This window comes from Monodelphis domestica, chromosome 2, assembly GCF_027887165.1.
Source record: "Monodelphis domestica isolate mMonDom1 chromosome 2, mMonDom1.pri, whole genome shotgun sequence".
Lineage (NCBI taxonomy): Eukaryota > Metazoa > Chordata > Mammalia > Didelphimorphia > Didelphidae > Monodelphis > Monodelphis domestica.
Genome location: NC_077228.1, coordinates 324,254,875 through 324,281,476, shown reverse-complemented (window position 1 = coordinate 324,281,476; position 26,602 = coordinate 324,254,875). Strand labels below are relative to the sequence as shown.

At 35.8% G+C, this 26,602-nt stretch overlaps 1 protein-coding gene across 2 annotated transcripts in view; it reads right to left on the bottom strand.

Moving 5' to 3' along the window:
• The window catches only part of KCNQ5 (potassium voltage-gated channel subfamily Q member 5), a 702,995-nt gene that overhangs the window by 231,283 nt on the left and 445,110 nt on the right, over nt 1-26,602 (bottom strand). For both annotated transcript variants that reach the window (XM_056818502.1, XM_056818503.1), the window contains exon 2: nt 21,658-21,748. In XM_056818502.1, the coding sequence (XP_056674480.1) occupies nt 21,658-21,748 (91 nt within the window). The remainder of the gene's footprint in view (nt 1-21,657; nt 21,749-26,602) is intronic.

Here is a 26,602-nt window from a genome sequence, read left to right as displayed (position 1 = left end):
CTTACCCAGTATCCCATTTTCATGCTTATGCTGTATGAACACTGTGTGAATGGATATGAATGCACATGTGCAGGGGGGATGGAGGATAAAAGTTTTGGTGTGACACCACCCCATATCTAGTTTCCAGAACATGGCTAGAGAATCTGGCTGAGAGCCGGAGGGGAGAATCCATACATGTGGTCAGTTAGATCAGATTAGGCTTTAATCTTCTTTCTCTATCTTTAGTGATTAATAAAACTCTATGGAAAAAGAAGAACCTGGAGTTATCAATTTAAATTTAAATTTTACACTGTTTACAGGGAAGGAAGGGAGGCTTGGAGAATTTTTTAAATAAACCACTTGCCTCTATATAGTGACAGAATGAGGACCAGAACTTGTATTCTTACTCCAACTTCAGTTTGCTTTTTATTTGATTCTACAGCAGTTGGGGAATCCCTCACACATAAGCCCACAGAAAGTTCCTACAAAGTTCTCAGTCACTTTGTGGGTGAGCATCCACTCAAAATCACATCCCATGAGCTCCTTTAGATATGTTGACTTTTACTAAGCCAACCATATATTCCAAGCAAAAGAAATAATCAAATAGTATAGAAAAGTCAATGACAGGAAAATGTCCACCCCCCCAACCCTTCACATTCCCTTTCCTTGCAGGGGTAATATTTGCCCAGAAAACAATACCAAAATAGGGGAGATATTTCCCTCAGTACCTTCCTCGCCCATCAGTAATGCCTGCAAACAACTTGGGGAAAAAATAAATGAGTTAATTGAAATGGGGCATGTAGGTGGTACAGGATAGGGTGATGGAGTTAGGAAGACTCATCTTCTTGAGTTCAAATTTGGCTTTAGATACTTTACTAGCTCTGGGACCCTGGCCAAGCCACTTAACTCTGTCTCAGTTTCCTCATCTGTAAAACAAGTTGGAGAAGGAAATGTCAATCTACTCCAGTATCTTTACCAAGAAAATTCCTAAAAGGTGGTCACAAAGAGATAGATGAACAACAAAATAACAATAATAATCCAAGAGTTAGAATGATTGTGGCAAGGTAGAATGAAGGGGTTTGGATGGTCATGAATGGACACTACTGAAAATGACCAAACACATACTAAGCAAAGCAAACATCTGCCTCTTTTAGGTCTTTTCTTCTCAAATTCCTGACTTTACTACATCTATCCCACTAGCAACAAAATCGTTGGTTCCTTACATTAAACTGCTACTCCATTTGAAGGCTCTACTTCTTAGGTAGGTTCTCAATCCTTCTTTTTTTTTTTTCCTTCAGAGTCATGCACCACAATTAGTTGGTGTTTCTGGCTTAGCCTTCTCTGAGGAATCATCATCATCATCATCATTGTTATTTAATGTGGTAAGGTAATCTTATTAGGCACTGGAATACGAATTTTCTAATCTGGAAAGAATAATAGTAGGATACTGACTCGTCCTAGGACTGTTTATATATAAGCCAAATAAAAAATGAGGAGAGATGATTATTGTTTTTGTATTTATATATTTATGACCACAAGATAAAGATAGCTTAATGTAGTGAACAGAGAGACATTCTTGAAACAAGGAAGAAGTGGGATCAATTTCTAACTCTGATTCATACTGTCTGTGTTACATGGACATGGATAAGTCACTGACTCTCATTTCTCTAAGTAAATCAATCTTGCTGAGATGGCAACCTATACTAATAGAGAGAGGCATCTAGGTGGTGCTATGGATAGAATTCTTGGACCTGGAATCAAGGAGAGCTCAGTTCAAGTTGGGCAATCAACACTTACTATACTAGCTATATGACCCTGGGCAAGTCACTGCTTGCCTCAGCTTCCTTATCTGCAAAATATTGATAATAATAGCATCTACTTAATAGGGATTGTTGTGAGGTTATCTTTATATAGAACTTTGCAAATCTTAAATAACTCTATAAAGGCTAACTATCATTGTCATCATTATCATCATTACCAATTATAATTCCTTTTACCAATAAAACCCTCTGTTTTAGTCTCTCTGTAAAGCGTAAAATGAGTTCTGAAAACTAAAAATAACATCTCTTCCCACATTCATTATGCATCTACAGACTTCAAGGGTCTTTAGTATCAAGCAAAGAGTTGAATCCAGGATTGCTTTCCTAAAATGAAAAGAATAAAAGGAAACTACATATATCACATCTCACTGCATCTAAGAAACATTGAACTTATGTGATCATTTTGAATAAGTCTAAGAGAAAGCCTGGTTATTTTATTCCTTTTATGGTTATTTGGAAATTAATGTAATAGAAAGCAAGAAAAGATATAGGATATGGACTGGACTTGTGGTTTCATTAAGGTCAGAATCTTATCTATAACTTGTAATCTTAAAGACTTGCATGAAGCCCTGCGAAATTTTGACCAATTCAGGGTCACCTAGCCAATATGTGTTGAGGGCAGAACGTGAACCTAGGTCTTCCCAGCTCTAAAGCCAAGTCTCAATTCACTATACTTCTTTTGAAGAGATATTAAGGTTTATTCTTCATTTGAAGGTTTATTTTATATCTCAAGAACACGAATATTCAGTCATTTTCAGTTATGTCTGATGCTTTGTGACCCTCTTTGTTTGTTTTTTTTTTTTTTGTGGCAAAGATACTGGAGTTGGTTTGCCATTTCCTTCTCCAGCTCATTTTTACCAATTTGGAAATTGAGGCAAACAGGGTTAAGTGAATTGCTCAGGGTCACACAGCTAGTAAGTGTCTGAGGCAGGATTTGAACTCAGGAAGATAAGACTTCCCAACTCCAGGTTCTATCTACTGTGCCATCTACCTTTCACCTAGTCATCTACTCTGCATTGCATCCATTTATATGCTGTCTGTACCATTAAAATAAAGACCATTTGATAGTAGGAATTGTATTTTTTCCCCTTTCCCTTTGTATCTCCAGGATTCAGCACAGTTCCTGGCACTTCAGAAATGCTTGCCAATTGATTGATAGAGGAAGTGGCATTTCAGAGAGATAAATGACTTGCTGGATAAACTAAACTGGATAATCAGTAAGTAAAAAAAGCCAGGATTTGAACCCAAGTTTCCAGACTTCAGATTTCTAGTCTTCTTTCTATTACTACACTGCCTCTACATGCCTGTTCCTCTAGCAAGTTGCCACATTAGCTTAACCTATGCTGATTGACATTATCCCTCTTCCTGCTTAACTTTTGAACATTTACTCTGTTCATTTTAATAAGCACTATCATTAAAAAAGAGCACAATATCTGTTCTGAAGAAGGAGAAAAAAGGTCTCTCCAATAATTTCCATAAATATGTGCTTAGTTCAATTAAAATGTAAAAATTCCCCACCTGATTTAAAAAGAAAAATCAACCTAGCAGTACTATGTCAATCAGGAATCAGGATGGTTTGAATATTTAAATTCAAGATATGAATTTCATGTCATATTAATATTCAGAGAATGATTGCGCTTTTCTCAAACTGGGGCTTCATGACACCAAACATCTGGATGAAAACTGAAAAAAGTATTTCATCATCTAGGATATCTTCCTGTTTCCAGACATCGGATAATAAGGTCAAGTTCTGGGGAATCCATCAAAATCTCACGACATTTTTTTCGCCTGCTGCAGAACTGCTGCTTCTTGAGTGTTTTAGATTTTCTGCACAACCCATAGATTGTTTATTTTAAGATTCCATTTCCTGGGAAAGCTCTGGGGAGCTCAGTTTAGAGCATGCCCATGGGGGCAGTAGTCATGAAATGAGACCAGTGCATGCATCCTACAAGTTACACTAGAAATACAAAGTTAAACATTTTGTCTAAAATAGCTTACTCTACTTTGACAAGGGGATTGATGCCTGCTTTAGGAGAACAGCAGCATATTACAAAGTATAGAATTTGAGAAGAGTGATTATGGATAATTGACTTCTCAATTTTGAGAGGTTGTGTGACATTGTAGAAAAGGCACTGGACCTTGAAGCAAGAAGATTTATATTCAAATATTGTCTCAAAATTTATTAGTTATTTGACTCAGGATGTGATGTTTAACTTTTCTTTGCCTCAGTTTTCTCTTCTGGATAATGAGTACCTAAGCACTCAATGGCTTCCAGTGTTCCTTCTGGTTCTAAATTCATGATCCTATATAAAGACTAAAGTGCTATTGTAACCTCAAGAGATTCCCATTGTTCTGCCCAGTCTGTTCTAAAATAAAGAAACATGACTATTTGATCTTTAATTTTTAAAACAATAATTAGTCATTTTGACCCTTCCAAGTAAGAATAGGGACAATTAGAATCAGAAACCTTTGTTTTCTGCATGATAGATTTTATTTGTTTTCATCCATTCATCTTTTAATTAATTCAGTCATCCATTCATTAATTTATCTAGCCATTCATTTGGTTATTCATTCATTTATTGAGGTATACATGTCTGTATCTTGCTATCTGTTTTTACTGAAAGAGTTGGCATATATCAGCTGTATAGATGTAGCCACAATGATGTGTGGCTGCAAAAAGCAGCTACTGTATTTCTTAAGTCTGGAGCTTAATTCTGCCAGGCAGCTGATGCCTCTCTTAAATACCCATTGACAACTTTGTCTCAGCTGCATTATCTACATTCAGAGTCATCCTAAGGGTATAGAAAATTGGGACAAGTTTCTCCTAATTCGAACTTTGGAAGGACCCGTGATAATGGTTGGTGGCAATGACAGGATCCTTATTCCTGGACCTCTCTCTCTGGTACAAAGGTTGAGTCATGGAGGTCAAGGATTCTGTGTTGAAAAGAAAAAGATTGTGAGCCTGATAACCTGAAATCCACTGTTTTGTGACTTGAATAATCAATGATGCTAAATGTTTATAAATATTTCTGCTAAGAGCTCCTTCAATCACTCCATTTCCTTATCTTCATCTCCTTATTCTCAGTTACCTGTATATCCAACAGGTTACCAAATTTTTATGCTATATCCACAACATCTCTCAATCTGTTTCCTTCTATCTACACAAACACTACCTTTATAATTTCTTACCTGAATTATTTTAATAGTTCCCTAATTGTTTTCCCTGGATAGCTAAGTGGCACAGTAAACGGAATGCTGGGCTGGGAGTCAGGAAGACTCATCTTCATTAGTTCAAATACGGCCTCAGACACTTGCTGGTTGTGTGACCATGGGTAAGCCACTTCCCATTTGCCTCATTTTCCTCATCTGTAAAATGAACTGGAGAAGAAAGGGTCAAACCACTCCAGTGTCTTCACCAAGAAAACCCCAAATGGAGTCATGAATAGTCAGACATTACTGAAATGACTCAACAACAATTATTCTCTCTGCTTCAACTCTTTCTATTTCAATCAATCTTCCATTTGACTGCCAAAGAGATTTTTCCAAGCCTGATCATATTGCTTTCATACTCAATAAATTCCAGTGGTTCTACATTACTTCAAGGTTCAAATTCTGTTTTGTACTTAAAGCTCTTTACTACCTGGCAGTAATTTACTTTTCTAGCTAAACTGGCATTTTCCTCCTTCACCTTCACATACACAACCATTCAGCCAAACTGACCTTCTTGTTGTTTTCCAGGCATGTCCAACTCTTCATGACCCCTTATGTGGTCTTCTTGGCAAAGATATGGAGTGATTTGCCATTTTCTTTTTCTAGTTCATTTTAGAGATGAAGAAACTGAGACAAATAGGGCTAAGTGACTTGTCCAGAGTCAAACACCAGTAAGTGTTTGAGGTCACATTTGAACTCACAAAGATGAGGCTTTGTCTATCTCCCTTTGTTGTAATGCACTTCCTCCTCACTTCTGCCTTTTCCTCAAAGCTGAGTTTAAATCTCACTTTCTATATGAAGCTTTTCCTCATCATAGCAGTTGTTACCTACTCCTCCTTTTGACTTTTTAAAATTTTTATATGTAGCTAAATAGGTACAAGTGTCTCTCTGTTAAGACTGTAAGTTCCCAAAGGGTAGGGACTATTTCACTTTTGTTTTGGTATCACCAGCATCTAGCATCATTTCCAGTACAAAGCAAGTATGATAGACAGCTATCAAAGTAAGCATGAAAGGTAGCTAGGTGGCTTCATGGACAGAGAGGTGGGCCTGGGGTCAAGAGGTCTTGAGTTCAATTCTTCCCTCAGACCCTTACTATCTGTATAATCCTGGGAAAAATCACTTAACAACTGTTGTCCTCAGCAAATAAGATAATATTTATAAAGCCCTTTATAAAACTTTAAAATGCTATATAAATGCTAGCTAGCTATTATTATTAAACCAACTCCCTTATTTACCTTTCCTAGAAGAACTTGTAAGTTACCTTCTATTTAGCTTCATCTTCCTTCTCTCTAATGTTTTATAAATAAAATAAATTTTATTATGTTTATATAAAATCTAACACATTATATGCATTAATATAAATGGACACTAATTATAGTAATATTATATTACTTTAATAGTAAATTAGGAGTGGCAGCTAGGTAGTGGCTCAGTGAGTAGAATGCCAAGGCTGGAGTCAGGAAGACCTGAGTTCAAGTCTGGTTTTGGATACTTACTAGCTGTGTGACCCTAGGCAAATCACTAAACCTTTATTTTTGGAATCCACCAGAGAAAGAAAGGGCAAACCGCTTTAGTATTTTAGCCAAGAAAAGAAAACTCTCTTGGCAATATGGTTACCAAGAGTCGAACATGGCTGAATGACTGAACAATAAGAAGAAATAATTAACCATCATTATAATGACCTATTAACATGGATAATATGTTATATTTACATTTATATATTATATTAGATTGTATTATATTTAAGTTTTTGAGATTTTTATGCCATATGATATTTAGTAGTATGCTCTCTTAATCATCATTGGTTAAGGGTTTCACATGTAAAGTGATTAATAGTTGAATTTAAGTTTATATATGGTATAAAAGCTGCTTGATTCTTCACACTTGATGCCTTCTTTTCCACCATTCTGCCATCATTAATGAAGATGCAGAAGGAATCCACACAGGACTGAGGACTACTCTGTGTTCTTCTTTGATTCATGGATTGCTGTGGTTGATTAATTTATTACCATGAGGTCAACCTCCTGATGATATGCCTCTTTGTACTAGGCTGGACCTCTGAAAGCAGATTAAATCTGCTGGTATTGAATTAAAAGCCTTTTCAACATTGTAGTCTTCTATAGAATTGTAAGTTTATTCACCTCTCCATCACAAGATCAAGGTCACCGCCATGCCATGATGGGGCTTAAATGTGGTACTAAATGGCAACATTATAATATTGAAAAATTTACAGGAAGTTAAAATCAAAACCAGATATAAATTCCCTTTTCTCTGCCCCTGAACATTTCCTTCAGGCCAAATGCAATCACTTCTCAACTTCTGGCAACTTACAAATCCAAACCATGGGTTTCTCTCCCTCTAGGAAATCTTAGAAAATGCTTCTGGATGGGAAATATTTTGATTTAGAATCAAGCTCTTGTGTCTTTCTTTTCCTTAGCTATACCCACCCCATTCAAGTTCCTATACACTTCTTAGGTCCCCAATGTAAACTGGGTTTAACTTGCTACCTTACTTGAAACTACAACTATAATGAACCTTCAATTGTCAATCCTTGTTTCAAGCCATTTTTTTCATATGAACTCTAGTATCTAGTAGCACCTACGTAGTTCCTCATTTTCAGTTATAACTTTATGGTCTAGGTACTTTGCTCAGTCCAATCAAACTTCAAACTTCGACTGGTTTCAAGGTTACTCTTTTCCCAATTCTTTACTTTGCCACCATGATTCACTGCTGTCCATGGTCCCAGTGTTCATAACAGAATATATTTTTTTAATAGCTTCCAAATCCAATATGGTATGTATATGTGTGTGTATGTGTGTGTGTTGGGGATAGAATGGATTGTAATAAAAGGCCCCCACCTATAGAGTTATGGTTGAAATTAAAAATAGGAAAAACCCCTATATTATTTATATTTATCATCAAAATTCAGAACAAAATACTTTTATAACTTGGTGTTTCATGTTGACAATGTTTAATACTATTTATTATTGTGCTTTCCCTCCTTGTACTCTCTAAGGGGATATAAAGAACTATAGACATAAAATATAAATATATAAAGAAATACTTTGTATTTACTTAGAATATACTTTGTTGGTAATAATAATAATAGCTAGCATTAATGTAGCACTTAAAGATTTACAAAGAGCTCATAAATTCTGTCTCATCTGATCCTTGCAACAACCATGGGAGGTAGGTACTAGATATTGTCCCCATTTTTACATATAAGGAAAATGAGGCAGACATATTAAGTGAATTTATACTGAGGTGACAGCTAATAAGTATTTGGGAAGAATTTGAACTCAGGTCCCTGGCTCTAGGCCCAGTGCTCCATCCACTGCTTTTCTTAGTTTCCAGTTTCATATCCTTACATATCTTTTTACATAGCCAGTTTCACATCCTAAGTAAATCACCCTTACTTAGGTTTCATGTATGAAAACAATAGAGATAGAGGAAGAATAGCCAAAATCTATAGTATTGTTATAAAACCTATCTCCAGATCACTACTGGAAAAAGGAAAATAATCAATCTCCACAGTGCTCAAATACTCAAACTAATCTGTGATCTTGTCCATCTGAATATTGCTTTTAAAACCATAGAGCACAACTGATCTATGTTTGCCCAAACTGTACAGATTTTGTCCATATTTTATGATTGGATCATGATGAGTTTCTACCCCCATGAGCTGGGGACAATCTCCACCTCCCTCCCAGGCCCCCAATATTGTAGACATACCATTGGAGGACATATGCAACCTACCAGCTAGTTATCCCTCAGACTTTTCATGTGACCAAACCATTTTCTTCTGCCATTATACATTTCTTTGTGAGCTTTTCAATTCTGATCCTTCATCATTTCTTTTTGGTAATGTGTGCTCACACCCACAATTCCATTCTCCATTTCCACCTGTATAGATTTCCTTTTCAATTCTTTAGATTCTACAGTTTTCTCTTACTAGCAGTCATACAACAAAACTGATAAAATATTGGTATTAGGCATTTCATTTGGGCAGAAGTTTGGGGATATTAAAAAAAAACATGCAATTTCTCAAAGACAATTCAGGCCATTCTACTCTTCCTGTTTAATTATATATGTGACCAACTCAGTATCTACTAGCCATTTCTCTTCACAGTGGATTCATTGAAGGATGAACTATTTAGTGTGTATATCTCAATACACTTGTTTTTAATCCCCTTGTGTGAAAGGATAGGCAGATTCTTTTAAGTGATTACGGAGCTCGCCTAGGATGTTCTACAGTTTCCCAGGGCTTCATGGAACTAGCAAAATGCCATAAATGGGGACAAGTATGGGGAGGAGTTCACCATTTATATGGAATCCCTCTTTAACTTGAACTTTTCACTAGATCTCTTCCATGAGAGCTACAAATACTTTTGGTGAGTCCCCTAGTTTCCTGCCTCATATGATATTAATACTATTATAAATTTAAGCTCACTTTTACCCTGTAATCTTGGTGTATTTAAAGGAAAGGATACCTAGGTTGTTGGGCAGAATATTTTGTACCTTTTTTTTTTTTTTACTATATCACCATAGTAAATACCCATTAAAAAAACACTTTACCTTCCATCTTAGAAATAATACTGTGTATTGGTTCTAAGGCAGAGTGGTAAGGACTAGGCAGTGGGGATTAAATGATTCACCCATTGTTATAGGAAATGCCTGAGGCTATATTTGAATCCAGGACCTTTCTTTTCTAACCTGGCTCTCAATCCACCAAGCCACCTAGTTGACCCTTCTTACCTCCTTTCAACTATGGTTGCATGCCAAATAAATATCTCCATCTTGTTGTTTCTAAGACATTCAATCCAATTAAACAAATATTTATTAATTGCCTACTATAATACAACATGTACACAGATAAGTAAATCTGGCAGCAAGGTGGTACAGGGGATAGTAAGTAGGACCTGTAGTCAGAAAGATGTGAGTGCAAATACATCTCTGCTTGGCTCAGTTTCTTCATCTGTGAAATTTGAATAAAAGTGTTTTATATGTGTGTGTGTGTGTGTGTGTGTGTGTGTGTGTAATGCTAAGCTATATAAACATAATACATATTAGCTATTATTAGTATTTTTGATTTTCTTTGTATTTTTTTGCCTTTCTTGTATTAGTCATTTAACATATTGCCTGTCACATAATAGGTTCTTAATAAATACATTTTTTATCCTTTGCCTCCATCCCTTCTTTCTTTCCCCCTTTCCCCTTTCCCTCTTTCCCTTTTTCTTTTCCTTCCTTCCTTCCTTCCTTCCTTCCTTCCTTCCTTCCTTCCTTCCTTCCTTCCTTCCTTCCTTCCTTCCTTCTTACCTCCCTCCTTTCCTTCTTTTCACTGGCAAACTCTTAGAAAGCTCTCTATTGACTACTTTTCCAACACTTTAAACATACTTTCTTTCTTTTTTTTTTAACCCCTTACCTTCTGTCTTGGAGTCAATACTGTGTATTGGTTCCAAGGCAGAAGAGTGGTAAGGGCTAGGCAATGGGGGTCAAGTGACTTGCCCAGGGTCACACAGCTGGGAAGTGGCTGAGGCCAGATTTGAACCTAGGACCTCCCATCTCTAGGCCTGGCTCTCAATCCACTGAGCTACCCAGCTTCCCCCCTAAACATACTTTCTAATGAAATAAGTGTAGAAAGGAGCTGGGATCATGTGTGCCTGTCCACACATCAATGTACCAGTAATATTCTTCCTAAAATCTTTGTAAAGGCATGAACTTAGTGAAAATTTTCTCTAGGCAAGATTTCAATATTTCTAACTTGAATAGCTACTTTCAGTAACATTTCAAATACTTTAACATAGCAACTTACTATATTATTATCCTCTAGTTAAGATTCAGTGTAGGTGGTTAACTACTTGAGTCTCCCCCCCCTTACAGTCACCAGTGTATTGATGATTTAAAAAGACTTCATGAATCATTTACATTTTTATTTACATTTTTCTTGATGAGAGTCAAGTAATTGCAGAGTTTTTCTTGTTTCTTGGGCAGATGAAAAGCTTTTCTCATTAAATTGCAAGGTTATGATATTAGAGTTAGCACAGTTTCACTCATGCTTCTTATGTCATATTGTCACATTTTATACTTTGGCATTTCAGTCAAAAACACAACATAGCTAGCTCTTCTTGAATGGACTATTATTTATATTCTCTGAGATTCTGTCATATTGTGTTCAATGCTAGAGGTTTTAGATAAACAAGTATAATCTCCTTTCTGCATCTGATCTGTATCTATGCATTAAGATATTTTACTCTAGTAAAATTTGTTTCTGAAAAATGTTTAGGACAAAAGTTGTATCTTTTGCCAACCTAAAAGTTGTAGAAGCAACATGATATAAATGGCTCAGGAATCAAAGGCCTGAGGTTCAAATCCTGTCTCTGAAGCTTGCTACCTATGTAATCTTGGGCAGTAACTAAACTTTGCTTAGCCAGAGAAAGAACTGAAAAAACAAGACACAATTTTATATATAAATGTGTCTTTTTATCAAACGATGTCTTCACTGTTTCAGATAAGGGAAGAAGAGAGGGAGATACCTTGACATTTTTATGTAACAGACATATAATTAATTAATTAAAAATTAGGAATGGGTGTTGTATTTTGTCAAAAGCTTTTCCTGCATCTATTTTGTAATTATATGGTCTCCTCTGTATTCAAGACTCTCCTTTATGCTATAAAATCCTCAAATGCTTGGGGATCATAAAAAATTCAACTATATCAAAGCATCCCAATTTATGAGACAGATAAACTAGGGGGTGTTTATCCATTTTAGAAAGAACACAAAACATGTTCTTTTAATAGCAAATTCCACTAGTGTATTTAACCTATGATAAGACAAAGGGTGTTATATTTGTGCCCAAGATTTCAGGAACACATCAACTGCTCAAAGCAACTCAAAAGCCATATTTGCTTTCAACTACTGTGTTTATCATGTGCTGAATATCCAGGTGTCCAAAATATCTAGCTTCGAAACTGCAATTTTACCACTTCTCAATTAGATATTGGCAAAGCTTTGAAGTTTTTATAAAAGGGCTGATTTGCATAGGTGAAAAGGTATGATGAGATCTTTTTCACATATCTCAAATTGGTAATAGTTTTCCTGAGCACTAACTGTGGATAGTAGGTTGAATCCCATTTAAAAAAGGCAATACAGGGGGCAGCTGGGTAGTTCAGTGGATTGAGAGTCAGGCCTAGAGATGGGAGGTTCTAGGTTTGAATCTGGCCTCAGACACTTCCTACCTGTGTGACCCTGGGCAAGTCACTTTTAATCCCCATTGCCTAGCCCTTACCACTCTTTTGCCTTAGAACCAACACTCAGTATTGATTCTAAGACAGAAGGTAAGGGTTTAAAAAAATAGGCAATACAAAATAAATCCCTGTGAATAGTGTGGGCTTCATCTGGAGGTTCCCAAATGCAGATGACACTGTGTTTATTGCATTTATTCCCAAAATGTTGCAGACCTTGTTGGAGAGATTGTCAGTTACTCAAAGGAGTTTGTTCTATCAATCTATACAGGAAAGATCAAGTAGATAAGGAATGTCCTTTGCTTACATTCAAACATCCATTTAGATTTAGATTGACTCCCTACAGACCGTTTTCTTGAGTATGTTTATTTGGCCACTCCAAATGGAACATAAGTTGGACCTGGGTTAAACTGGAGGAGAGCAAGTAGGGGTATTTTCAATTTTTATATTTGTATTCTAGCTACTAAGCACAGTGCCTGGTACATAGCAGGTGCTCGATAAATGCTCATTGATTGTGTTTGGGGATTTCAAAACTTCTTTACTCACTCCAAGTTCCTTAAGCAGGCAAGAACCCTCTTTTACTGATAACATTCTATCATTGTTGCTAAAACATTCTATCATTGTTGCTCTATGGCAACCAAACAGGGAAATGCAGTTTTCTCCAAAGAGTTAAAAAAAGAGAACCACACAGGGGACAATTAATAAGTGAATGGTGGGTATGAGAAGGCTACAATATATAAGTAAAAAGGAACTCAAAGAAAAATGAGGGTAAAAATGGTGCCAAGGAATTGTATGATCAGAAGAGAAGATGAACTGGTCACAGGACAAGAATGAAAGATGACAGGTGATGATCAGAGCACTCTACTGGTTCTCCCATAATATGAAGAGAAAGCAAGAAAGACCCCTAAACCACTGGGTAGTCCATTGTGATGAACTTGTGGGAGGACACTGCCAAGAATAAGACAGTGTGGGTAGGAATGGGTGGGTTGTGCTCTGCATCAGTGGAAGGAATGCATGTATACAGATGAGTAAATATCCAATACATATTAAGTAATTTCAAGAGGGAAAGAGCACTAACCAATAGAGGGGTCAAAAAAGGGCACAGGTATAGAGTGGCATCTGTCTCATGGCTTTTCCATATCAAGAAGAATGAAAGCTCTTTGAGGGTAGGGACTATTTCATTTTTGTCTTTGCACAGTGAAAGGCATATATAGTATAGTTGTCCCTTGCCATATCGTGGTTCACTTATTGTAGGTTCATTGTATCACGGGTTTAAAAAAAATCCAATTCTGTATTGTGGAGTTTTCACTGTATCATGATATTTTGCAGATGAATACCATGCTGTACACAATGGAAATGCAATATGCCACTACTGCTTGCACATTTGACATCATGAGATTGCACACAGCACACTATTGGCTGATGGAATGAAAGGTGACTGACCACAGCTCTGTGTGCTGATAGGCTCAGTGTTTATAAGAGTGTAGGAAAGGTTTATAGGAGAGTGGGAAAGGGTTATAAAATCTTAAAAATACATATAGAAATAATAAAATAAATATAACACCGCTACTTCATGGATTTTCACCTATCGTGGAGGTCTCTGGAACATAACTCCATAACTTTGTCCTTAAGGTCCCTTCTGGCTCCACATCTTTGGTTATATAAAACCCTTCCCTACTAATGATTCTTTTCTCTTCCACCTTTCAATGTATCCATTTGTCAAAGCTTATTAAGTACCTCCTATATGCTAGGTGCTGGGGATACAACTAGAAAGAATAAAATACCTATCCAGAAGGAGCTTAGTCTAATGGAAGAGAAAAGTACCTATATAACTATGTATAGTATAAAGATTATCACTATCAATTAATAATGAAATACAAGGTAGTTTTGTAGGGAAGGCACAAGCAATTGGGAGGGGTTTAGGCAAGACTTCTTGCAAAAGATGGTATTGAAGCTGAATCTTAAAAGGATTCTAAGGATACATGCACCTAAGCAGGTAGATTAGGAAAGAGTGAATTCTAGGCATAGGAGATGACCAGATCAAAGGTATGGAGATAGGAAATGGACTAGAATGGCTGTAAAATCAAGAGAGAAGACCACTTGGCTGGATAACAGAATGTAAGAGGAAGATTAATACCTATTCCAGCTGGAAAGATTGGAACCAGGTTGTGTAAGGCTTTAAAAGCAAAATAAAGAAATGAATTTTAATTTTCCTAGAGGCACAAAGAAATCTCTAGAGTTGGTTCTGTGTGTGTGACCATATGATCAGATCTATGTTTAAAGAACTTGAGTTAGTTTAGCAACAGTGTAAAGGCCAAGCTGGATAACTTGATTTTCCAATATATCCAATGAACATGACTATGAGATTTTCTCCATTTTTTAAGAGCTCACAAGAGTGGAGGAGGTATATGTTAGGGGTAATAAAAGGCTGAGGTTTGCAAGAAAAGAATGACAGTAGGGTAAAGGTGTAGGGGACTCAAGGGCAGAGGTCAGTGTAAAGTTGGACATGCTAACTACTGAAGTGAGTTGGAGAGAGAGAAAGTGAGGTCAGAGCAGAAGTGAGTTTCAGAAAATATTTGGGGTAGAGAGAATAGAGGTATTGATGAAAGCAAAGAACAGGTGTAGGAACCATAGAAAAAAGTGGAGTGATGGGAGGTTATGGTTAGACAGGGAAATGTCAGCATTTTAAATTAGGAACACGAACACTTGAGGGTAATGACAAGATCAAATGTGTGACCATCCACATGTGTGGCTAAAGCTCATTAAAGGAGTAGCTCATGGGACCTAAGGAGGTTGAGGAAATAGGAGGTTAGGGAAGTTGAAAGAGTATTTACATGGATATTAAAATACCCTTATATAACGGTAAGACTTGAGGAGAGGAGGAATCAGGTGAGCTAGGCACTAAACTTCAGAAAGAGGAGAATGACCTTGGCGGGCAAGTATATGGTGATTATCATAGATAGATAAATAGGTAGACATATTTGGTAGGCAATCTGTAATGAAAACATTTTAAGATCTAAAATTAGTATCTTAAAATGAATGTAATTGGGAGCAAATGGTTTCCAAAGTAGGGATCAGCTAAACTTCAAAATGACTTGTCTTTTGGGAAAGATGTTACAAGATTTTGTATCTTGCAATTAGAGACTTCTAGAAACATAGGGTTTCTCATAAGTAATTCAATGTGGAGACCTGACAGTGTTCTTTATAAACATGTATTCACTTCAAGGAAAGCTATTTGGGCTGAACCTAGCAGTATTGGAAATGATGGCTTTTCTTTATTTGCTACGTTAACACAGATCTTGTTTCCTTGAAGCAATCCTTAACAATTTTGATTTGGAGTTTTTGGAACCAAGTTAGTGGAGAGGGCAGAATTAACATACTCTGATAAACTGGCTCTTTTTATGAGGACTCCCTTTAAGTAAAATCACTTCTTGGGAAAAGAGTTCTAAGTAATGCTTGCAGCAAAAACATTGTAATGCAAAGTTACCATGTTTGGAGAGAAAGCTCAGATAGAAAGCAGAGTTTGCATTAGGTGATGGCAATTGTACTTTGTTTGGAAGGTCAACTTTAAGTAAGAGAGAAACAAACTCCAGGATATGCATATGGTGTGAGGCTATAAGCTGCAGGGAAGGAGCTTAAGTTCCACATTGTCCTTGGAATTCCCATACACAACTTCATGTCATGTTGTGCTCACAGTTTTGAGTCATTGGATGTAAGCCACAATAATCAACTCTGTCAGTTTTGGAGCTCTCTCAGCCCAATGTTCTACTCAACAGATGTAGACCTTTGATAGAACAGTTGATAAAACCGTGAAAACTGTCATCTGTCCCATCAAGAATTGTTTTATTAGCCACCGGAAATAGAAAGTAGTTAGAAAGAGCATATGTCTCAAGCTCAATGTGTGCCAGTGTAATCCATTTAGTTGGATTAGAATATTTGTATAAAAAACTCACATGGCTAGAAGACATTTGACAATGGTTTTAGAATTGCTGTAAAAAATTATTTTCTAAGATGGTTTCTAATATTTTCCAGACTAACATTATCAAAATTCCTTCTTTTCAGTTATGTGCTGATATGCTAAGGAAATCACCAACCTATCAAGAATATAAGGCCATTATATAGAAAATGAAACCATGCTTCCTTTGTTTCATAAAATTTTAAAGCCAAGCAAACAAACAGATCCATCAAATCTAAGATCTGGAACATGGAAAATGGTTTTTGAAAGTGGTTTATTTATTTCCATCTAATCTGTGTTCATTTGACTGATAACCTGCTATGGTTTAATAGAATAGAAATAGGGTGAATTTTTCTAGGAGGGCTGAATGGGATATGGTGATAAGTTGGGACATTTATGACCTTTGGAAAAAGTCTGGTGAACATGGACTATTCAAAGTCATTAGGCAATAAGTAAGGGCAAATTGAGTCCAGAAAAGCCAAAATGAATTGGAAAAGCCACTTCATCTCTCAATTACTCTAGGTGACTCTCTTAGACTGTAAATTGCATAGCTCATAGTGTTCTCTATTGATGGAAGCAGTAACCCAAAGGGAACTACCTTTAATTATGATTCATAGGTCTTGTCTAAAAAAAAAGTCAGAGAAATACCCCATTGAGTGAGATGATGTAGAAAAAAGTGGGCTTAGGAGCTATGTCTGATGGTCAGGATTTCAACTAAAATGTGTATATGTTTTACTTGTATGAAAACATGGCTCAGGAGGAAGACATAAGATAAATTATGGAACATATTTCAGCACAACAAAAAGAAGGTTCATTTAGAAACAGATTTTAGAATGAGAGGACCTTAGAGAACATTGAGACGAGGAAACTGACTTCAGTCAATCAAGTATTTATTAAGTGTGCCAGGCCTTGTGATAGGTTCTGAGGGTCCAAAGATAAAAAATGATAGTTCCTATTTTTATGGAGCTTATGTAATTTTGGAAGAGTCATAGTTGAGATTTAAATCCAGATCATTTAGTCTCAAATCCAGGGTCCTGTCTGCCACCCCATGATGCTAGGTTAGAAATTTACTAATAAAAAATGAAAATCATGATTATGTGGTTCATTTTTTCCAATTTGATTCTCTACATGTAATGGAAACAAAAGTCAAATTTTTTTCTTTTTGAGTTGTTTATGATCCCCAAGAGAGAGACTCAATTTGAAATCAGATTAACTGGTTAAATATTCTACATTAAAATATGAATGTAACACTCCCCAAATCATTATGCAAGCTAGAATTTTCCATTTCTTTCTCCACTAGTCTACAGCAACTATGTAATTATCCTAAGTGGCATGTGAATACTAACTGTTGAAAAAATTAGTATGCATACATTTTTGTACATTAATTTCCAGGTAAAGGTAAAAATAGGCAAACCGTGGACACATGAGATTTTGCTGTCTAATTAAAATACTGTGTTCTTATGGAAACTGTTTTTAGTTTTCATCTGTGATTAAATCAGTTAGCCATTCAACACATTGGGCATATTTCTAAGTTGATATTAACAATGCTCTTCTCTTTGGAGAGTAGTGTGCCTTGAGATACTTGAAAATTTATCACAATTTGCATAAAAGGAAGATGACTAACAAACCTTTCTCTTAGGAAAGCACTTAGCAACAGCTTTCTGAGAATGTCACATCCTAAGCATTGCCTACCCATCATTGTTCAAAGCAGTGCTCCCACTTACACAGAGGCACTCATGATAAATCATAATGCTCTTAACATCAAGGGACTTAGGACTACTTCTCAAATTATCATATTCAAACTTACTCCACTTTACTGAACTGCTGCTGGTCAACTCTTTCTTCCTCAGTAGCTTAAAAAAAATCATGATTGCAACCAGTACCAGACTTTTTAATTGCCATGGAATTCCATGTAATGTTTTATGGTCATTATCAGCTGTTGACATTAAAAGATCTCTGTTAGTCCCTTGGATTACAGGGTATATTCACATTCTGCTCCTGAGAAGCCCTTTATATTTGATGAACTATTGTTTCTTGGCCACTGGAATGGCTGATTTCTGCAAGATACATCAAAATGACTAACGGGTACATTGCTAATGTAAAAAAAAAAAAACCCAGGAGAATGCTCATGGGATCATAGCTTGAGAGCTGTAAGGAACCTTAGCTGCTATCAAATGTAACCTCATTTTATAGATGAAGAAACTGAGGCCTAGAGAAATAAAGTGACTTCCCCAAGGTCATATAAGTGACAGAACCAGAATCTGAACGGAGATCCTTGGAATCCAGTTTCAATTTTCCTACCTTACTGCATTGCTGATAACATTCTAAAACCTTTTTAAAAAAATTATCTTTTTAAAATTTAAAAATATTTATTTGTTACATGAAAATACCCAGATGATTTCCTCCCTTCTTTGTCTCCCCCCATTAGAGAAGGCATCATTTCATACACACATATAAATATCACTATATCTTGCTTATTTCTACTTATCAATTCTTTCTCTTGAGGTGAATATACACAAGTCATTCTTCAAACAACATTTCTGTTGCTGCATATGATGTTCTCTTGGTTCTGCTCATTTTACTCTTCATAATTTCTTGTAGATTTTTCCATATTTTTAAAAAAATTAACCTGTTTATAATTTCTTACGGTATCTTATATTCAGCCATCTCCCAATTGATAGGCATCCCTTCGATTTCCAGTTCTTTGCCACAACAAAGAGAGCTGCTATAAATATTTTAGTACATATAAGCTCTTTTTCTTTTTACCTGATCCCCTTAGAAAATAAGCATAATAGTGGTATTGCTGGATCAGAAGATATATACCAGTGATGGTGAACCTTTTAGAGATAGAGTGGTAAGCCCTTCCCCCTCGACAGAGTGCCATGCCCCTTCTGCCTTCAACATGCTGAGTACACCCTGCCCTACCCCTTATCTCACATAGGGGAAGGATAAAGTGCTCCCATTGGGCTGCTGGGTAGAGGGGTGAGTGAAATGAGGATTGTCCTTAGAGATTATAGAGAGGGGGAGGGGAGTGGTTTGAGCACTCTGCTCTCCTCTAGCTCTTCCACCTGTGAGATGCCCACCTTACCCCCTGTGCACTCCCATTGGGCTGCTGGGCAGAGAGTTGGGGATGTGAAAAAATATCATCAGGCCCGTTGAAGAAGGGGAGGGAAGCAGCTTGCCCAAGTCCCTCTGCCTTTCTAGTAATGAACTGTGTGGGGGATTGTGGTGGGGGGAGGGTAGCCAAGTGCTCACAGAGATCATTCTGTGTGCCATCTTTGGCACCTATGCCATAGGTTCACCATCACTGATATGTACGATTTTATAACTCTGTAGGAAAAATTCCAGATTGTTCTCCAAAATGATCAGCTCACAGTTTACTCTCTACTTTTACAGAATATTCAGGATAGTGAAACTCATTTGGTTCAAATGAAATGCTATTTCATTCATGTAATTTGTTTCTATTTTTTGTGATGCACAGGTATACCACTTCACAGATTTGTAGTTGAATTGGAACTAACCAAAATGTTCATTTGAGACTCATTTGGATACTCCTATAAGAAAAGAATTGCCATTTCTATGTCCCATCTATTCTGAGGACTATATTAGACAGGCTACAGTAGAACAGATGTTTCTATTATATTTGATACAGTTCTTATAATGGATCATTTGGGTCATATTAGAAAACATGAGGTTCTGTTAGCATGTAAACACCTTACAGGAGGGCACAAATTCATCTTTTACCATTTATATCTCTAGCACCTATCCCAGTACTCAATACATTTTAGGTATTTAATAAATACTTGTTAATTGATTTATGTGGTAGAATTGAGTGTACTAGCTTTGACCAATCTTTGCTACTTTTGTGTGGATGTGGGAAAGGGACTTTACTCTCAGTCTCCTCATATGTAAAATCTTGTAGTTTTAAGAGATGGCCAAAAAGGTCCCTTCAAGCTCATATCTATGATACAAAGTCTGAACTGAGGCACCTTTCTTCTAATTTAAAAAGAAGAATTGAATACTCTAGAAAGATTGACAGCCCAATGGGAACTGTAAAAATTGCAGAATTACATATTAGGGCAACTGAATTAGTGGTGGAACTCTCAATCAATCTGTTGGTTGATACAGAATGTAAAAGAGCCACCTATGTTTCTACCAGATGCCACATTCCTATTCTCTATTCAATCTATGTTCATTTGTCTTCAGTTTCTGCCAAATAGGAGCTGTTATGTACCTGCGATTGTACCATATGAGGAGAGACAGAAGAAAAGAAAATAGAAATCCCATGTATTGGCTGGTAGTTTTCTGATAACCTGCTAATTAGGATGTATGAATATAATTACCAAAGTACTTTCTAATGTTGTCTGTTCTTCATTATGTACTCTAAACTCCCAGTTTTCTGTGATTATTCATCATATAAAGATTTTTTAAACAATTCTGGATATAAACAACAAGTAAAATAGGCATTTCAGTTTAGAGAGTAGAACAAAAAAGAGCATCATGCATAAAACTGTGGCTATATTTTGAAGCTTGTAAGTTGTAAAGCTATATTGTCTGTAGGTAATTCTTCCTGGCCTTAGCTAAACATTGAAACTGATGTACTGTGAATTTCAAAACTACTCAACCCTGTTCAAACCATTCTTTAGAGGATGGGATTTGGCTATTTCCTGATCAATAACAATAGAGATACTTGGAATGACAGAATCAGGTCTTGGAAACTACAATCTCCACCCTACTCAAGCTAACAGGATTTAGGAAGGGCTGCAGCAAAGCTCAAGATTTAATTATTTGAGAATGTGGCCTTCAACAGACATGTGCAAAGGGGACAGACCTCTGGGCGGTCCTGGGTGAAGCTAGAGCCACCATTGGCACAGGTGAGACACAGGAAGTGAGGTAGAGGACAGCGGAGGAGTCTGGGGACTTCCTGTGTGGAGGGAGAGTGTGGTGGTTGCTGCCTGGTGCTTGGAGTGGAGGCGCTCAGACTGTTTCTCCATTTTGGTCACGTGAGTGATAGGGACTGATCTCTTTTCTTTGCCTCGGCTATCCAAGGCCTTGGGCCTTTGGCCCAGCCTAAGCAGAGTGGGTATTTAAGTCCTATTCCCTTCTCTCCCCTTTCTCCCTTTCTCTCTCTCTCTCTCTCTCTCTCTCTCTCTCTCTCTCTCTCTCTCTCTCATACCTTTCTTCCTCCTGTTTGTAATTAAAAACTCCATAAAAGGTTGACTGCTGACTTGAGTTTTCATTTAGGAATTACATAACTGAATTCCTTGGTGACCTTAAATTAATATATATCAGTCTTTTAATGTGATTTCCATCTCACAGTACTCCATTATTTATTTATTTCTGGGAATTCTGGGAACTATGGAAAGAAAATACATATTTCAAATAGTAGAGGCATTTAAGTCACCATAATACTTAGATTTTTGTAGGTTTCTGTTCATAAATTTCACTTACCAGAATCAAGAGGCAACTAGAGGCCAGTTTTGTGTGCTCAGGGATGGTAGAAAACACTGACAAAATCAAGCAACCAAAGACAAGGAGAAAACTGAAAAACAAAAACAAAAAAAATTAAACCTGATGAGAACATTGAACTAAGATTATTTGTAGACACATACATTTAATTGTTAATAATTAAAACACTGGTACCATTTGAATTAATATATGTTGAATTATAGAGGTAGTTGGAAGGCATAAACATTTTCATTGTCAAAATATACATGTTTTTATTCAATGTCCTTTGGTTAGAGTCACTGATAAAACATTTTACAACTTTAAAGGAGAAATTTCTTTATAGGTTGCCTCCAATTCTCTCAAATAAAGAATCTATAAATTCCCCAGATGGTGATTTAATTGGCAACTTTCCTGAAGAAACAATCTAAGAATGGAGGTGGGGAGAGAAGGGCAAAACAATTTTAATTGCTAGTACAACCATGGACAGCTCCTTTTCAGGCACTAACTACAATTCCATTGACGAGGCATTGGCTCATTTGAAAAGTCTGACACATCTTTGAGATTCTAAACCATTATTCCTTTGCATTTATAATAGTAGAAAGACAGTAGAAGTATGAAATTCCCTATAAAATTAATCTGGCAACAGAAATTACTCTTCTTTAACCACTCTTATGACTGCAGGTGTGGAGCTTAGAAGTCAGGAATTGATCTCTTTAACAAGCTAAGGAGACAGATTCTCCAATGTTAGCATCAGAATGACATATATACCAAAGCTTGGATAATGACTCAGGATAAGTCACCTAACCCAAGGGAAAGTCCACTTTCAAAGTCAGAAGCTAATAACCCTATGTGACAAGCTAAAAAAGCCTTGGCTACTTGCTCTGAGACAGATTTATTATAATTTTGAACTACCTCTGACAAGCTCGTGAAATCAATAGCTTGATTGGCAGCTAGCACAGCAGGACTATTTTTGGTCACCGTGGTCAAACATCAAAGAGAGGCAAATGAGTGTCATTTTTTAGAGTTTACCTTGCTTCATGGGATAAAAATTGAGGACTTCAATGTAAAAAAAAAGATGAAATGGATACAATGAATTACACATTGTACTTTACTCTTTTCTATTTAGTTTTTGTATTATTCTTTAAACCAGTTCATCAGTATAAGCATAAACAGATAGGAAATGTAGCCTTACTTAAGCAGCATCTATCAATTTCTCCAATGAATTTATGATTTGAACTATGTAAGGATCTCCTACAACCATGTGTATTATAATCAATTCATGCCTGCCTTTTGAATTTTAAATATATATTATTTCCATGAGTTCACAATGGGAGGGGGAGGGTGTCCACTCAACATGCTAGAAGCCATTTTGAATTTCTTTTAAACTTGAAAAGGTATTAATGTGTCCTGGCCATTCATTGCATGTCCCTCAATTTCTATGTATATAACACAAAAACCAATGGTTGAAGCATTGATAGCATTCTCTGTAGATCATTTAATTTATAGGGAATCAAATAAAGAAAACTGACTATCATTGAGATACAGCTCCAGTATTCCAGGAAGAAGAGAACTCATGAAAATGAAGAAGATATTTGTTTAATCACTTAAACGCCTCTTTGGGCTTCATGATGGTAATTTCACTATAACTTGGAATATATGCATTTGGAATAGATGTATGTCATGTAATTTCAAGATGTCTCCCTTCCTTTTCTTTTCTGTCAGCTCTTACTTCCTTTACTATTAGCTCTGTTGTTGCATATTCTAACCCATAAGAACCATATATTTCCTATATAAATGATTTTTCAAGGAAAGCCTCCACACTGGAGCAACATTTTGATATGCCTTAGAATATAAATCATTATATTATAGATTCCTTTTGGAGTATGAAAGGTCCTTATTTTCCCTACCCCAGACGCAAGCTTCTCTAAGCTGCCCTGGAAATTAGAAGCTTTCATATCCTTCTTGTACTGGTCTTCTCCAGTAGATTGCTATCTCCACCAGTGGGATACTAGACTTTGCTATGAAATCAATAACATGCATTTAGTATTTAGCAGTGGATTGGATGCTGTAGGGATATTGGATAATCATAAGCCATGGTTTCTATTGATTATTTGCATATTTATACAATTATAGTTAGACCATTATATTTGTGAAGTTGTAGCAGACTTTGTTTCAGAGTAATCCTGAGTTCTAAATCCCATTCTGCCACTAACTAGTTATGATCTCAGTTCAGTTATTTCACCCTTCTAGTCCCTATTTTCTTTTCTTTTAAAAATATCTTTTGTTTTTTTGTTAAACTAAAATTCCCAGGTATCTCCTTTTCTTCCTCCCTTTCTCCTCCCTGCTCTTTAGAAGGCATCATTTGATTATTTTATATATTATATATACGCACACAAACCTATGTCTTGCTTATTTTTCAATCAATATGTCTCTTGCTGTATATAATATACAATCTTCTTTTGTTTCTAGGCCCTATTTTCTTCACCTTTAAATCAAGGGATTAGATAAAGTGAGCTCCAAGATCCTTTCCATCTTGGCTATTATATGCTTCCTAACCATTTTCATTCACTCCTTTTATCTTTTGGCCTTTCTCTGGAAGAGAATGATGATGAAAAATGGAGGAAGATATTTCTTAAAGATGGTGAGCTCATAAGTATTTGAATTTCTGAAAAGAAGCTGTCATAAATTTGTATTATGGGCTAAATGAGAATTAATAATACAAAATTTATTTTATTTTTGTGAGAAACTAGGGATTCCAGGGGTAGCTTATAAAATAGATGACATTTATAAACCTAGCACATATTTAAAGCATTAGCCAGGTAATACCATTCCTTAAATGGTATGCTATATGTACAAAGTAAAAAAAAATTAAAAGTCATTTCACTAAATCATTTAGGAATAAAATTAAAAATCATCTGAAAAAATATTCCCTAAAAGAAAAAAAATGACTCTTTGTAGAATGGAACAAAGCAAACAACACTATTAAATTATCAAAAGACCCAAAGCACCAATAATTTAAATGGTCTAAAAATGGTAAAAGTTAGAAATATGTTGGATTTCTAAATTAGGTAGCTTAGTATACTATACTATACTATACTATACTATACAATACTATACTATACTATACTATACTATACTATACTATACTATACTATACTATACTATACTATACTATACTATACTTAGCTTGGTATAAAAAATACACACTATCTTCATGAACATTAATCCTGGTTATAAAGTTGAAAGGAATGTTAAAGATCATTAAGGTCAATTACTTCTTTTTTAATTCATGAAAAAATCAAGGCCCAATAACAATAACAAAAATAGGGTCCATTCCTAATTAGTAGCAAAAGTGAGATTTGAACCCAGCTCTTCAAACTCCCAGTGTAGGATGCACTGAACTATATGGAGCCACCCTGCTACAACTTATATGTAGCAAGAAACTCCCACTTATAATATATTCTCTATAAACATTCATATATAAGTTTTTAATAATCAAGCACAGCAGAAATAGTATCCTGGAAAGCATGTTGAATGTGAAGTGAGAAGAACTCTAATCAAATTTGGACTTTGCTATTATTTACTGTCAATGTAACTTTAGGCAAATTACTTAACTTTACTGAATCTTGATTTTCTCATCTGTAAAATGAGAGGCCTGGATTAAAAGACCCCTAAAATCCTCAGCTGTCCTAAAGCTATTATACTATGAGGCTGCTCTCTCTAAAATTAGAATTTGTCTAATTTTTCATTTATTTGGCATCACTAGTTTTACAAAATGTGCAAATATAAGGATGTGTCCTAGGCTATAATGAGACAATGTCATGATTATTATCTCTATTGTAGCAGTGATAGAATGAACATTGTCATGAAAGAGGAAAAGGGAACAAGAACTTATTAGGTGCCTGCTATATGCCAGACACTGTGCTGAACATTTTTCCCTCCCTCACAAATATCTTATTTGATCCTTATAGTGACTCTGGGAGATAGGTAATATTATTATCCTCATTATTATCCTTTATTATTATTATATATTATTCTTATATCCATTATTATTATCAATATTTGGAGAACATTAATTATTATTAATAATTTGGAGGAAGTCAAAGCAAACAAAAATAAAGTGACTTGCCCAAGTTCACACAGCTTCTAAATATATGAGACCAAAGGACTGAACTCAGATTTTCCTGGTTCCAGTACCAGCAGTCTAGTCACTGTATTATCTAACTGCATTAACATAGTGCTTTATGCTACTTAGTTCATGTGCTTCTATCAACAAGCATTTTATAAAGCTGCCAATATGTGCCAAGAATTGTACTAGATGCCAGGGAAACAGAGGCAAAGAATTAAATAGTCTTTTTCATCAGGGAGCTTACATTCTATTCTGGAAGATAGATGTAGATAAAACTAAAGTAATATCTAATAAATATAGAGAACATGGTTTTGCTTTGACTTGAAATGGTGTGTGTAAAGTATTTTGTCAACATGAAGCCTGATTCAAATGAAAGCTATTATTTTCACTGTACAAAAGGTGTATGTATATATTAGCATCTATAGAAAACACAATGGTAGATAGTGCTTGCCTGGCAGACATGCTACCTAATGTCAACAAAAGGGTACATTTGTCAAAAGGAGCAGCTGAAGTCTATTTCATTCTCAAGTATCTTAAAATTACATTTCTTTTGAAACTTGGTAATTTGCAAAATGTTCTATCTGAACGATTCTTCTACAAAAGAAAAGCATTTCACAGACAAAATGTACCTGATAACAAGCCCCAGGTCCCACTGTAATTCAAGGAGAATTAAGTACAATATTACTTGGAATCTTTAAAGTTGATTTGGAGTATACAGTCGAATAAGCTCCTTTCCTTCCCTCCCCCTAGCTAATGCAACAAGTACCCCATACTCCATTTAGATAGCCATAAAGAGCTTTAATCAATAAGTGGAATTAC